A 16,555-nucleotide genomic window follows, 5' to 3' on the forward strand; every position below is an offset into this window, starting at 1 on the left:
TTTTCTACATTGTTCTGCTCCCACCAAAACAAAGTATATGCAACACAAAATACATATTTTGTAAGCCCCAAATGGCCATAATTTCACTGGGGATGCATATAAAAGCTAGTCACCTATGCTATGCAACATTTTTAAGGCTAGAAAACTGCAAACAGAAGCAGTAGCTTTCTTTTTAAAAAACACAATACATAGGTGTTGGGGATACAAATATCCCAAAATATGGAGTGTATTTTCCCAAACCTGTATTTTCTCTAAGATGCTGCACAGCATCACCTGGCATATATATATATATATATATATATATATATATATATATATATATATATATATATACATACATACATACACACACACACACATACATATACACATAAATACACACACACTAAACACTATATATTCAGGTCAGATAAAAAAATGGTATAGCCATTAGACAATGGAGTTCACAACTCCCTATGGATAGCAGAGTTGGAAAGAAAAGCACATTTTGAGCCGCAGGCACGGGTGGAAATCCACAGCCCAAGGTTAAGTGCAATGTGGTTCCTTTCTTTCAAAGTACACAACGATCACACTATCAGACAAGGATTTGTGTAGATCAATGGTACACTACATTTTGTTTTACTGTATTTAAACAGAAACAAGGTTAATAACTTATTGGTGTATGTCCTAACACCCAACTTTAGCTTTCATCCTGAGGTCTTGACTTTGGTCCAAACTACATTGCGTATTTTGCCATTTAGGAATCTTAGAAACTGAGCACAAAGAAAATTATGTTCTGCTTTGTATTTTTGCTTTAGGGTATTAACATGAAAACAGCAGTGTCTATAATAGCATAACCCTCATCTCACAAACATACCCACATGACTATCAGGGTAGAAACTTAGGTTTTTTTTTCCTGTAGTGTCAGGTCCTTATCTTTATGTTATTTTTCCTGATTAAAAAGAAATTACATTTCTATTATTCTAACAAGTCCCAAGATGAACCAAAAAATATATTTGATGTACATGAGAATTTTAGACTGTCCCCTAAGGCACTACAATTAATAAACCTCTCAATGAACAAGGAGTGATTCATTAGAAGACTCGAGTGGGCAGGGTTCTATTCTTACCATCCAGTCGGGCATGTTGAAGGCAGTGGTATCTTGCGTGCTTTCTGATCTCTCCATTTCACCTGTGTGACTGCAGCTCTTCCTCGATGTGTTCTGTAGTGTATTTGGGAAAGCTGTGTGCTCAGCAGAGCTCTGATAAATCCAGTACCAGCCACTCTAGAAGCTTAAGAGATCCAGCCTCCCCCTGCTCTCCAACTGTGCACAAAAACTCAACTATGCACTGATTCAAGAGTCTTCCACACTCTGGCAGCACTCTGTAATAGGATGCTTTCTCTGACATTGGAAATCTGTCAGGCCCCTCCTTACTTAAGTACTATCTTGCATTCCCCATGTACTATTGGTGGTATCTGCACTTTGTAATGTCAATACTCTGAAACAATGACTCATTCAAATCCCTGGCTACAAAAGTCAATAATTTTAATCAAGGTCAAGACAAGACCTGCAGAGGTAAATTTATAGTGCTGCACACTGCCCCTCCTTTTCTCATGTAACTCTCCTTGAAAGAGTAACTTAATCATGATCAAAGAGTTCTAGGAAACCTTGCTAATTGCTTCTGTTATGCCAGAGGTGACAACGTATGCAGAACACAGAATGCATTCTGTGCAACTAAAGCTTGCCATAGACTAGTGGAATTGCGTTCAAAACGTTTAGTTTCAAGAAAATTTGTTGCATTTTCCAATCATTTGTGGGTGCTAAATCAATGATCATTTTTGACTGCAGTGATGAGAAAATTGTAAGGAGCAGTTTGAGCATTAGGAATTTGTTTGACATTTTCCCTGTGTCTTTACTTTTCCTGAAAAGTCAACTCATTCCAAAATCGAACTTTAAAATTAAAAATATTTTAGGTACTTTTGAACATTTTATGTACTGGTGAGAATTTTCATACTAACATTTGTTTGAAAATCTACTACTGTATATGCAGCTTAAACTGGTATAAAACTCCATAAAAAAAATTGACAGGTATGATTTTTATGACAGAAGAGGCTCTAATGGTCTCTTCTGTCAAATTCTTCATTCTATCTGTCAAAAGTATTGCACATGGAGCCATGCATGCGCAGCTCAGAGTGCATTTTCTGCCCCTGCTGCAAGCTATGAATTGACTCCGGTGTGAATGCACAGGAGTGACATCGTAGCCACCCATTCAAGCAACTGAACAGAGCAAAGCTGGGAGAAGGTGGAAACTCCCAAGCCCACTTACAGTGTAGTACAGAAGGGCTTCTTTTGACAGGAGAGTGTCATATTGTGCTAGTATGCAGTGCAGATGTAGTAAGATGTATAAGACTGAGACAGCAGGGTCTGCTACTTAACTAACCGTCCACTTTTTAGTAATATCTTTTTCCACTATACATAGCACGGCAATGATTTTTAGAGGAGTGAAAATCTTTTAAGGAGTACAGCAATCATTCTAAACTACCCATCCTAGTTATCCATGAATGGTGAATATGTTTTTAGACTTAGCAGGTCTCTTAGCATCCAAAGAGTCAAGAGGCACAGTGAGACTGAGGAAACACAAATGAAACTATGCTGAAGCTTTTGCGCATAAAACAGGAGTAAGGGCTCGTTCACACTAGGCTGTTTTGCCAACGCTTGCCAAACGCCCCTATAGCGTTTGGCAAGCGTTGGTCCGGTGTTTGCGGAGCGTTTTTAACGCTCGGCAAACGCTCCGCATGCGCGGTTTAGCGGCGGTTGCTAGGCGTTTGCCGAGCGTTAATAACGCCCCACAAACGCCTATAATGCATTTGAGTGGTGTTACCGCCCTGCAACCGCGTCACAAAAGCCGGCCGTGCGTTTGCGGAGCGGCACCATAGACGAGAATAGGAGGCTTCAAAGCCTCCTGACTCGACCAGAGGCGTCCGTTTTGCCGCGACGCAAACGCTCCTGTTAGAACAGCACCATGTGCTGTAATGTGCAGAGTTGGCAGAGGCGTTTGGGAAGCGGTAAAAACGCTTCCCAAACGCCTCTCTGCTGCCTGCACACAAGGCTAGTGTGAACGTAGCCTTAGAATGTCAATAGAGGCAAACCTTTCGCATGAAGCCAGGGAAATCTGCAGCTTCCTCTAGGCCCTCTCCAATCTCTTCTGTTTTTTTCCCCAGTTCTACAGCAGATAAGATTCACTTCTATCTCAGACACAGAAGGATGGAGGAGCCTAGTGATCAACTCTGGAAAGGGATCGCTGTATTAAGGCCATTAACGGTCCATAAAATTCTGACATTGCTGCAGAGAAATCTGCCTGTCAGAAAGGCTGCTTGTTGAGTGCCTAAAGCAGGCCAGCCATAGATGGGTCGAAAATTCATCCGAAAGAATAATCGGGTGGGTATAATAGTGGGTGAATTGGTCGGCCGTTTTTCGTGTTTTTGACACATTTTTTTACTTGGTCATGTTGGAAAAAAAACCGGCCGATTTTGTCCATCGGCCGATTTTAACGACAATGATGGGCAAGTCAGCCAATCTTTTTACTGATTAAAAAAATGCACGAGCCGTGACCTGCAAGAAAAGAAGAAAAAGATGAAGACAAAGAAAAACATCTGTATCTATTTTGGATACAGATGTTTCCATTTGGATACAAATAGATACTTTTAAATATCAAATATAATAGCGGTGTCCCTGCAGAGATCTCCACTATTATATTTGACATTTAAAAGTATAGCGGTTGCAACATTGTATCTATTTGTATCCGAATAGAAACATCTGTATCCGAAATGGATACAAACAGATACAATGTTACAACTTTGCTATACTTTTAAATGCCAAATATAATAGCGGAGCTCTCTGCAGGGACACCGCTGTTATATTTGCCGGCCGTAGATGGGACAAAAATCAGCCGATTTTTTTTTTTAACAATGGTGGTAACGTCGGCCGACTGAACGACTGATTTTTCCTTTTTAAAAAAAAAAAACGGCCGGTTATTTCCCCATCTATGGCCTGCATTAGTTTGTGATAGAATCAGATGCAGAGGCCAGTGTTAAAATACTCCAATGCAAGGGAAATATTGTCACTCTGAGCAGATTGAGTGTTTCCAGGCCTTCATTAGACCAAGTGTTTGCCTGAATGTCTGTCGTTATTTCCTTGCTCCTTGTTTCTGCTACTGCTCCCAGTGAGGGTATTCCCCTGTGGGGAGGAAGGTGTGGGAATGGGATAAGTGTGCTTAGAGAAGGATACACAACAACCTAGGTATAGTGACATCCTTGTTGCAAACAGATGGGAGAAACTGCCCAATTCCCTTATAAGGTTTCTGAGCAGAAGAGTGATGCAACACCTAATCATCCACCCAAGACCAAGTTGTGAATGGTGGGACTATTACTGCCCAGTTTGAAAGTTTCAGCACCCAATAAGTGAATAAATGCAAAATCATTTGGTTTACTGTTTTTTTGCACAAGGTGCATATTATTTAGTAGACACCCAAGTGTACTAGAAGTATTGTAGATATTATCACACTTACTGTAAGGGCTACAGAATGAACCTGAAAGTCCCTGTATGGGTCCAGGCTTCACCCATCAAAGTAAGCATACCCCAAGGAAGTGTCTCCAGGGTCTGGGAACCATGGCCCTGGACTTGTGCAGCACTCTGCAGGTAACTGCACTCGCACAACGTGCCAAGGTGAGCACCCAAACAGGACCCAATGCCCAAAGTAAATTACAGGCCGTTCCTACAATGTTTGGTCTTGGTATGGTTCCAAAGGTATTGCCAAGTTTATATTGATGCAGACAATGTTTCTAACACTATAGTAGACGGCAGAAAAGAGTTTATTAAAGAATACAAAGTAAAATAAAGTAATTAATTGGGCATGAACTTACAGTTGTGGCCAAAATTATTCAACCCCCAATGCTGTAAAGGGGTTTAGGGACTATAGTGTACATTTGGAATTGTATTCAGAATCAAATCCTACAAGGACGTTGTAACTACCCAAATGCAACTAAAATGACATCAATTGTTTATGTAATACAGTAGTAAATGGTTCTTATGTGGTTTCTTCATTGCCACAATTATTCAACCCCTTAAAGACTACCACTCTGAAGAACAGAGGTTCATACAGGTGCTTTCCATCAGGTATTGAAAACACCTGTGGATGTCACCGAGCAGCAATCAAGCATAATAAGCACCAATTAGGCAGCTTTAAAATGACTGTGATACTCAGCTCCTTCTAGACATTTACTGGTGTGGTTACAAACATGGTGAAGGCAAGAGAATGGTCCAGGAAGACAAGAGAAGAGGTGATTTCTCTTCACAGGAAGGGCAATGGCTATAAGAAGATTGCAAAGATGTTAAACATACCAAGAGACACCTTAGGAAGCATCATTCGCAAATTCAAGGCAAAGGGCACTGTTGAAACGCTACCTGGTCGTGGCAGAAAGAAGATGCTGACTTCGACTGCTGTGCGCTACCTGAAGCGTAGAGTGGAGAGAAGTCCCCGTGTGACTGCTGAGGAACTGAGAAAAGATTTGTCAGATGTGGGTACAGAAGTTTCAGCCCAGACAATAAGACGCACACTGCGTAATGAAGGCCTCTGTGCCAGAACTCCCAGGCGTACCCCCTTGCTGTCTCCAAAGAATAAGAAGAGTCGACTGCAGTATGCCAAAAGCCATGTGGACAAACCACAAAAGTTGTGGGATAGTGTTCTGTGGACTGATGAAACAAAATTAGAACTGTTTGGGCCCATGGATCAACGCTATGTTTGGAGGAGGAAGAACAAGGCCTATGATGAAAAGAACACCTTGCCTACTGTGAAGCATGGTGGAGGGTCAATCATGCTTTGGGGCTGTTTTGCTTCTGCAGGTACAGGGAAGCTTCAGCGTGTGCAAGGTACCATGAATTCTCTTCAGTACCAGGAGATATTGGATGGAAACGTGATGCAGTCCGTCACACACCTGAGGCTTGGGAGACGTTGGACCTTTCAACAGGACAATGATCCCAAGCATACCTCCAAGTCCACTAGAGCATGGTTGCAGAGGAAAGGCTGGAACATTTTGGAGTGGCCATCGCAGTCACCAGACTTAAATCCGATTGAGAACCTCTGGTGGGACTTAAAGAAAGCAGTTGCAGTGCGCAAGCCTAAGAATGTGACTGAACTGGAGGCCTTTGCCCATGAAGAATGGGCGAAGATACCCGTAGATCGCTGCAAGACACTTGTGTCAAGCTATGCTTCACGTTTAAAAGCTGTTATAACTGTAAAAGGATGCTGTACTAAGTACTAAGATTGAATGTCACTTGGGGGTTGAATAAAACTGATAATGCTGTGAGCACAGAAAAGACATTTGTGGTTATTTCATTATAACTGTTATGTTATATTTGTCTGACCTACAAGTGCCTCTTTAATGTAAATGTAAGCAAGATGACTGAATGATCAAAAGCAATGTCAAACTGGCCAAAACACTCAATTTCAGTGGGGGTTGAATAATTTTGGCCACAACTGTATCTGTAAGGTCCACAGGTCCATCGCCTAAGGACACTAGCAAAAACAGAGGTCTCTCAGTGAGGTGTTATTGGGGTATGCCTAGGGGGTGTGTTCAAAAGCTTTGCCAGTGTCCAATCACCTAAAGGTAAGCCTTAAACCCAGGGTCAATGAATATCTAGTGCCATTCATGATCAAGATAGTAATGTTTATTTGAAATAATTTTCAGGTATATATAGCAGACCGATTCCACACTAACATTGGACAAAAAACTACAGAGACTATGGCTTGACTTCTGTTATCAGAATGTGACCTTTTCATTTGTGGGTGATGAAACGATCAGAACCAAAAGTGAAGGGTAAGCCTTCAGTCCAGAAGCTAAATGTATTCGATGATCCCACTTATCTGCTGAAGTAATGGCAGCAAAAAATTTTGCATTGTGCTGGGGCAGAGATCTCAGCTTTTTTTTTTACCAGAAAAGTTTTTTTTTCTTTAATAAAAAGGATTAAGGAGGTCCAGTGTGGACAATTAGCCAAAAGGAGCATCATATTACTTCAGTGTTCATTAAAAGAATACATTTTCACAATAGTCACAGGGTCAGCCTTTAAGACTGATTCCAGCATAATACAGTGGTGCAATAGGATTGGATAGGTATCACAAAATTCTGCAATCATAATCCTACAGTAACAGGAGTAACAAGGAAAAATGAAACAGAAGACTTTACATAAGTCTATATACTATCAGGTTAATTGGTGTGAGATCAGGAATGCAGAGCTACCCATTCCACATCTCAAATTTAGCAGGGCTCCCTCGATGCTGATAAATTAGACGCACAGAGTAATATTGTACCCATACAGCGTATCCATTCTTCTGGGGTCACAGGATTTTTAGAATTCCAGTGAGTTTGCAAGTTTGAAATAAAGCTCTGGAGAACACCCCTCTTGTATGTGACTGTGGGACCACTTCATCAAGCATACCCAATATATACTCGTAGCATTTTTAATAAAATCTCTACAGTGTCAGTTCAAGTTTTGGGGGGGGAAAAAATCTGATTGTGTAATGTGCTCTAATGACATCAGTAAAAATACCCTGCAGTGATAGAATAGTAATATATTTTTTGTGTAAATTCATAACCCTATGTGCCTACTCCGTCTTTTTCTTTGGTTCATTTTATCTTATAATTTTGTATTTTAACTTTAAGGGCTCATTCACATTATGGCGCAGAGACGTCAGTTTTTGTGCACGCATTCTGCAAGGACACAAATCTATTATTCTCTATGTGCCCTGTTCACACAACACTAGTATCACGTGCAGATTTTTTCTGTGAAGGAATCAGCAATGTGTATAAAACTCATTGAAGCGCACATGAAAACTGACGTCTCTGCAAGTGAAATCTGCCCATCAGTTTTTCTGCATGTATGGTTTGAACAAGACCTAAAAAAGTGTGTTGTCAAAACTAAACTTTTTTTTTTTTTCTTTTTTAAAGACAATTCTAAAATATTCTCTATTCTATCCACATTCTGAATGCAGAATAAGTATCACGTCTACCCTGCATACTCCTCAGCTTATGCCAGTGGACCTCTGCTAAAGGGAACTTTTTCTTTAAAGTGGTTATAAAGGCTTGGTTTATCTTCCTGCATTCTATGCATGAAGGTAAAAAAATCTTGTGCAGCAGCCTCCTCCGACCACCAATACTTACCTGAACGCTCTCTGGATCCAGTGATGTGTATGAGAGCCCGTAACTTCTCAGAAATCTACCGCCTCAATGGCTGAGACAGCAGTGGGAGCCACTGGCACCTGCTGTTATCAGCCACTAAACCAATAAGGAGAGAGAGGGGGAGTGGCCAAGTCTCAGCTGTGTGTGTGAAAGGACATGCAGTATAGCAGCTTGGGCGTCCCCATAGGAGCACTGACAGAGGACACGAGGAGGACACGAGGAGGACGAGGATCGGGGCTGCTCTGTGCAAAACCACTGCACAGTACAGATATAAGTTTTACTAACCCCCCCCCCCCGCAAAAAAAAACAAAACAACAAAAAAAACAAAAAACTTGCCTTTAAAGTATTAGTTGCATGCATTTTGTTTTCAGGAATTGAAAATCAGAAATGTTGCACTCATGTTGATTCTTTGTGACATGATCCTAACTATGATAATTTGTGTCTTACCCCTTTTTCTGTATGCAAGTAAACGCACACAAAACAGAAAAAAAAGTGAAGTTTGATTTAAGAGGTTTGTAAATCTTAAAAAGGCTGTGAGTAGCATAATTTGGTACTGGCTAAAACCCTTACTTTTGTAGGGAAATTAATGTGTACCTACACAACAATAAAAAAATAAAATTGCAATAATTCCACTACTCATCACCTGATTGGTCCCAGTTGAAACTAAGGCAGAAAAAAAAAAAAAAAAAAGTGTTCCAAAAGCTTACTTTGCTATAGTTTACTGCTGGGAGGGCTTTTATTGGTCCTAAGCACTGGCCAAAAGAAAAACACAGACTCACTGTGTGACAGCAGCAGTGTCCGCAGCAGTCTGGTGTACCTTGCCTTGAGAGGGGGCAGAACTGCATTGCACAGCTGTAGTGCTGACAACACAAGAAGCGTATCCAACTGCTGTGCAGACAAAAGTACCCCTCCTGTCCAATATGCTGCCTATTCCGTGGAAGTTTCACACTACACTAAGCCCTGGTTCACACTGGTGCGACTTGTTCTGTGACTTACCATGTGATTTGACAGTGTCAAATCGCATGACAAGACACACCCTATTGTTTGCAATGGAACCTGAGGTGACTATGATGGAGTCGCACAGATTTTGAAAGTAGTTTGTGCACTACTTTTGGCGATTTTGGTTGCGACTTGCGTAGATATCTGTGCATGAAGTCGCACAGATGTCTTACATGTCACATCGGAAGTCGCATAGACAAGTGAAGTATACAATTTCAAAGTCGTATTCAGCGTGAACTAGGGCTAAGAATCAATAAAAGCCCTGTTACCAGTAAGACATTGCAAAGTATTTATTTAATTTAGATAGAGCAGGGAAGAGTTTTTTTCCTGGGTCCCATTCTCTTCATTTCTTGTCCATGTGAAACAAGCCAATATACACGGTCAATAAAAATACACCAAAGATTCCCTTTAAATATTAAAAAACATGAATAAAGTGAAGTGAACACGTATGTGGAAAATTTGCTTTGGTGAATTTTGCTAGAAGCTATCTGCAGTTACCTATAAGATCCTACAAGCAAAATACACATTATGAGCAGACAACAAATGTTCTCAGCACGTAAACACTAGAACTCTTACATAAAAAAATAAATAAATACCATGTAGAAATTTCATATACCTGGAAGGTCAAAGATGTGGCTGTGCAAAGTAATGAGGAGTGTGGTGGCAGCATTGATGAAACCAGAACGTCTGAGATTGAGAGGACAAGTAACTCAGTAACAGAGGCAGACTTTCTATGAAGCAATTAAATATTTTGAGCAAAACAAAAAACCCTAAAAGTATCAAATTGATGCACATTTACAACATTAAAAGACTATACTAAAACTATATGCATCACTTGTATGTATAACTAAATTTCTTATAGCAGCATAAGGCAGGTGCTAACTGCCCTGGTTCATAAATGTGTCCCTCTTACACTCAAAGCTGGGCCCCCACAGTTCAAACAGCTCATATACACCTCATTGCCAGTATTCTATTAAATCAGTCCATAGTGGTTTTTTTTTTAATCTATTACTCTCCCTGCACTAGCATCTGGTACAGCGCTGACCACATAATAACAAACCAGAGTTCTATTAAAATTGTTACCACTTGATGAAAAGCCTGATACAGCTCCACAACTTAGTAATGAGAGCTTCATAAGGAATATGCTCTTCCGCAAGAGATTCTCTTGTGCTTCAAAAGAAATACAAGTATCTTACTATTATAAGAAATAAGACACAACTATGCTACAAAGGCAATGTAGAATATCTTCCCTCAGAACCCAGCTAAAGGAAACAGACTAGATATATAGAAGGTTGGACAAAACTAACCAAAGTGCCTTTAACCCCTTCACGCCTAAGGGTAAAACAAATCTTAATGCATAAGCACAATTTTACAACTTTGACATGTGTTCGTAAAACTGTACATATCACAACTACTTTATACATCCATGTGGATTATAGCTTGTTTTTTTTCAGGACAAATTGGACTTTCAATTAATGGTAAAAACGGTAATGGATATCTTCTGATTTTTTTTTTATCAAAAAGGATAACTGAAAAAAATTATATTTTTTTTAAGCCAATTTAGCTGTGTGTTTCTTGTTACTACCATAACCTACCACCAAAGAACCCAAAATAAATTTTCCATCTCTTGTCGATCGCAGCGATACCATATATGTGTATGTTATTTGTTTGTACCCGTAAGTACAGCTCAGATACAATAGTGTGCATTTTGTTTACCTAAAAACACACTGACATTAATACCAATAAAAAAAAAAAAAATCCTGACCTTGGACCCTGACACTGAACTAGATCAAACCTTGATCTAGGTATTTTTTTTTAATTTTTTAAAATATTTTTTTTTTTTTTAACAAACTTTTTTTCCCCCCTCTATGCCAGGAGTTTGAGAGATACAATGCATCTCTCTTCTGCATTCATTGAAAGAAAAAAACAAAAAAAACAAGGGGGCCAGGCTGTACAGTGACTGATCACCGTGAAAGCCAAAGGCTATCACAGCGATCATGTCACCCGGAATCAAGAGTCCCGGGTCCCGAGGCTCTCAGTGACACCCCGGTCTTTGTGCTGGGATCACGCTCCCAGCACAAAGACAAGTACGCAAATATGTGGCCCCACGGAAAAAAGCCCAGTTCTGTGAGGCCACATATTTGTGTGACGTCTGCATCAAGGGGTTAAAGTTAAAGTGGTATTCTCAAAAGCAAACATAATGCAGTTTACCAATTCTTGGATGTCATGACTGCATTTGTTTTCTATTTTAGGCTTTCCTTTATTTTCATCTAGTAATCTGGGCAGCAAGTATGTTTTTCAAAAGAACAAACTCTCTTGCAGATGCATCAGCTTACAGGGATCAGAGAAACCCATTTAAACACTAGCAGGGATGCTTAAAATGATCAGCTTCCATTTATTAATTCATGTAAAATCTTTATCCCAAAAAGGAAAAAAAAAATATTTGCTGTTTATAGAGCAATAGCTGGAGTTTGGCTTCTATTTCTAGCGAACAGGGCCCTCTGATACCTCTTGTAACAAACTGTAATGTCAGTCTTCATTTTGTAAAGCACTGCGCAAACTGTTGGCCCTATATAATTCCTGTATAATAATAATAATAATAATAGTTTAACAAGTACCGGTATTTAATCACTTGAGCTCCAGAAGACGTTACCCCTTTCATGACCAGGTCATTTTTTTTTTACATTTGACACTGCGCCACTTTGACTGGCAAATGCACAATTGGGTAATGCTGTACCCAAACAAAATGTAGATATCTTTTTAACACAAATAGCTTTCTTTTGGTAGTATTTAATCACCACTAGTTTTTTACTTTTTGCGCTATAAACAAAAAAAGACTGAATTATATTTATTTTATTTTAAATAAAACGGTTATAAAACATATCCAATGAAAAAAAAAAAAAACAAACTTCTTCATAAAATTTTGGACAAAATGTATTCGGTTACATAATTTTGATTAAAAAAATCCCAATACATGTATATTGATTGTTTTGCGTGAAAGTTACAGAACCTAAAAACTATGGTATATTGGAACACTGGTATACAGGAATTTTTTATTTTTTTTATCCTAATGGCGGCGATCAGTGATTCATAATGGCAATGCAATACTGCAGTGGGCAATCTGACACTGAGGGGAACTGACACTAACATCACAAGTAACATTATTACAGTGATAATATACACTGTCACTGTACTAACAATGGCTGGGAAGGGGTTAACATCTAGGGCAATCAAGGAGTTAAATATGTGCCTATGTGTAATGTGTTTACAGTGTGCTGCTTTTACAAACTGATGTAATTTTCTCATTCCTGCTTTTCAGACATGAGCAACTGACAGATCGCTCCTTCGGTTCAGAGATGTGTTGTTTACCAACATAAGAGCTCTGGGCTGTGATTTTACACAGCCGATCAGTCCCGGACGTGAACAATTGGCCCTAAACCCTAAGGTAGGCAACAATGCACCAGTACATCACTTTGCCAACAGCCACCGGGTGGGCAGCAAGTGGTTAAATTTGCTAGTATAGTTAAACTACCCCCCCCCCCCAAAGACTGACAATGCTGCTGTCCACTGTGCCCCCTGTGCTCATTCATCCAAAGTGGGGCACTCTAATACAGGAGGTTCATTACTGGACAGATCACCAGGTGAAAACAGAAGGAAATCGCTTAAGAAAACTAATACAGCCACCACATTTAATGATTGGCAAGTTGCAATATACTACATTTTTAGTTTAAGGTTTATCATCATTTTAAAGTATTGATATATTCTGAACAAGCGTGAAAGCACTGTAACATCATATTCTAGTTAGGGCAACAGTAACAAATATGGATCCCTCAGCAGCTTTAAAAGGTAGAAAGGCAGCCCCGCTACATTTGCCAGATTGTGAGTGTCACCCATAGGCTCACAGCTCTAGTGGTGAGCTGTAGCCAGGACCGTCCCTAACCCACAGCTGCACATACACAAAGGGGCGGGGCTGCTCAGGACAGCACTTAATAGGACCATATTAGGTCAATGATGTCACAAGCATCCCCACCCCTTTCTTTATGTGCAGCTAAGAGGTGGGGAACCCCGCCTACAGCTCATTAGCCCGAAACTGACAGCTGACTTCCCGGTTTGGACTGAACTCAAGCTCCTTTTGTAGCACAAGCAACATTACATGGCATAGCTCTCTGCAACATCTGCTCACTGCAAAATGAGAGGATGAAGAGGACCTGTGATGTCAATAGCCTGGACACACCTGGAAAAGAGCAGGTATTAAGAAGGATGCAGAAGTGACCAAAGGAGAGGTGGGGCAGGGAAATGACACCCATTCATATACAATATCTCCTTGATTTTCCAGGATGAATGACACTGGGCATCATCCCAAAGACTGAGGAAATCTTATGAAAATGTACTTCTGCTTTTTTTTTTTTTTCAACCATATATCCTGCCTGTGGGCTCAATTACAGAACTGCCCTAAGTTGTTTTTTTAAGAACATGTAAAAAATGTATGCCCATAGTCTGGGCACAGGTGCACTTTAAATAGGTAGAGTGTTCCATTGTCACGCTTGTCCCACAATTATTTTACTCCTTAAAAATGTGCAAAGTTTTCTGGCTAAAATTAATTTTCTATTTCATTCCTTTCCATGACAAAGTCAAGTCAGAGTCTTCAGCAATGAGACCATCACATGGAGCAAGAGATACCTCCATGTACCTTCATTCATCAATAACCAGCTTTAACACTGAAAAAATATGCCATGATTTTCTTTTAACACTAATAGGAACAAAGAATCTGCGATTATGTCCTGTGGATCAGCAACGTGCATTTTTCTTAATACAACGCAGCATACTACCACCGACTGGAGGCTGTGTGTAAGTACAGTGATAACGGCATTTATCCTGGAAAATGAAATATTAAAACTGTGTCTACATCTCTTTTTTTAATTTAAATATTTATTAATTTTCCATTTTAATTACATTTCATCATCACAATATAAATATATATATATAAAAATATATTCTATAATATTATATTAACCAACATTTCTACTTTATATACTCTATGCAACCTTTCCCCCCCTTCTCCACCCCCCACCCCGTATCCCCTCTGCCTATTCTATCTTTTCTCTGCGTCTTCTTGTATCAGCAAGTGGAAATTTTTCTGTTATCTTTATTCTTTCCTACATCTCATATATAATCTAGCTTTTTCCCAGTTCTCCCATTTCCCATAATAAACCTCCATCTTATCTTCTTGGGTATGGCACAACCTTTCCATCTTTTTAATCTGCTCGACTCTTTCAATCCAGTCCTCTTCCTTTGGTGCCTCTATTTGCCTCCAGAACTTGGGTATCAGGGCTTTTGCAGCGTTTATATAGTACCATATCCCTGATTTTTTATATTTATTTACCGTTATATCCGTGATGTGCAAGATACATACTTCTGGATCTAGATTTATATCTATTCCTGTCAATTTTCTTATTAAGTGGATTATTGTTTTCCAGAATATCTGGATTTTTGGGCATCCCCACCAAATATGGTATATTGTGCCTATTTCTCCGCATCCCCTCCAACACAGCGGTGTACTCTCTCCACACATCTTATTTTCTACTATTGGTGAAATGTGCCATCTTGTCAAACACTTATAGTTCATCTCTACTTCTCTCATAGAGACATTTTCGTGAGTTAATCTATACATTCTCCTCTGCTTTTCCTCATCTATCACAACTCCCATATCCATTTCCCATTTTGTTAAGTATGTTGGTTTCGTGTTTGTGTCTAGTTCATTGAGTATTTTATAAACTCTAGCAATCCCGTGTTTCCCATCACCTTGTGTTCCCAATGTCTTTTCGAACAAGTTCCAATTGTCTCTTGTCCTTAAAGGTCTTGGCAAACTTCCGACAAAACACCTCGATTGGAAATACCGCCATTCGTCTAATTTAGTGAAAATCTCTCCCTCTTTCTTTTTCAATTCGCCAAATGCTCCTATTTCGTCTCCCACCAAGATATCTCCTAATTGCACCTTATCTTTTTTAAACCACTTCCCTCCTATTTCTTCTCTACCTGGGGGGAAAAACTCTGTATTTTTTAGTGGAATCAGTGTAGAATTAAAAGTCCATTTCATACTTCTGTGTAAGTTATCCCAAATCTTTAAAACATTCAAAGTGTATGTATTTACATTGTCATTTAAACCCCTATACTGTGTTGGCACCCATATCATTCTTCCCAAGTCTATTCCACTGAGTTCATTCTCTATTCTCACCCAGCTTTTTTTATTATTAAATATCCAATCTATGGTTCTTGCCAGTATTACCGCTTTGTAATATCTTTTAAAGTCTGGGAGCCCTAAACCCCCTCTTTCTTTCCTCCTACTTAGCAGTTCGTATGACAGTCTTGGTTTTTTATTCCTCCATATGTATCTTGTTATCAATTTCTTAATTATTTTAAAGAAAATCTCTGGGAGTTTAATTGGGATCATTTGATATCTATATATGATTTTTGGTACTATTACCATTTTTACCAGATTAATACGACCCATCCATGTCAGGGTTCCTCCCTCCAATCTTTTTAATTCATCTCTAATCTCATTAATCAGTGTAATATAGTTTAGTTTATATAGATGTTTATGTGAGGCTGTGAGTTTTACTCCTAGATATTTTATATCTCTGTCTTTCCATTTAAAGGGAAATTCTTTTTGTATCTTTTCTTTTTCGTTTTTTAAGATGTTTATATTTAGAATCTCCGTTTTTGTTGGATTTATCTTTAAATTTGATAGTTCTCCGTACTCCTTTAGTGACTTCATTAAGTTTGGAAGTGTTATCCTGGGGTTTCCTACATAGAACAACAAGTCGTCTGCGAAGGCAGCAACTTTATGTTCCGTATCTCCTATCAGGATTCCCTTTACGTCTCTATTCAATCTTATTGTTGACAATAGAGGTTCTAGAGATATAACATACAGCAATGGGGACAATGGGCATCCCTGTCTTGTTCCGTTTGACATCTCAATGGGTTCTGACCTCTCCCCATTTACCCCAATGACCACCGAGGGGTATCTGTACAGCTTTCCTATCCACTCTCTCATCCTAGGCCCGATTCCCAAAGCTTCCAGAGTATCCATCATGAATCTCCAGTTTACCCTATCAAACGCTTTTTCAGCATCTATAGACAGTAGTACCACCGGTTCTTTTCCCTTTTTACTCTTTTGGATTAGCATCAATGATCGTACTCCATTATCTTTTCCTTCCCTCCCTGGAACAAAACCCACCTGATCCTCATGTATCCATCCAGGCATTAGCTCTTTCAATCTGTTTGCTAGGACTTTTGCGTACAGCTTAGTATCTGTGTTCAATAGTGAAATAGGTCTATAGCT

The 16,555-nt window shown here is 39.4% G+C and overlaps 1 protein-coding gene across 9 annotated transcripts in view; it reads right to left on the reverse strand.

Annotated features, from left to right (window-relative positions):
• AHCYL2 (adenosylhomocysteinase like 2) overlaps positions 1-16,555 on the reverse strand; it is a 168,215-nt gene that overhangs the window by 67,710 nt on the left and 83,950 nt on the right. For 3 of the 9 annotated variants that reach the window (XM_089676931.1, XM_089676932.1, XM_089676930.1), the window contains exon 1: positions 1,109-1,336. The exons of 5 other annotated variants lie outside the window; for them this stretch is intronic. In XM_089676931.1, coding sequence (XP_089533057.1) covers positions 1,109-1,165 — 57 coding nt within the window. In that variant the 5' untranslated portion in view covers positions 1,166-1,336. Of the gene's footprint in view, positions 1-1,108; positions 1,338-16,555 lie in introns of those variants that run through there. One more of the 9 variants, XM_089676934.1, reaches the window with a different exon arrangement.

Source organism: Staurois parvus, unplaced genomic scaffold (genome assembly GCF_062004578.1).
Source record: "Staurois parvus isolate SC_StPar_1 unplaced genomic scaffold, SC_StPar_1.0 ptg000175l, whole genome shotgun sequence".
Classification (NCBI taxonomy): domain Eukaryota; kingdom Metazoa; phylum Chordata; class Amphibia; order Anura; family Ranidae; genus Staurois; species Staurois parvus.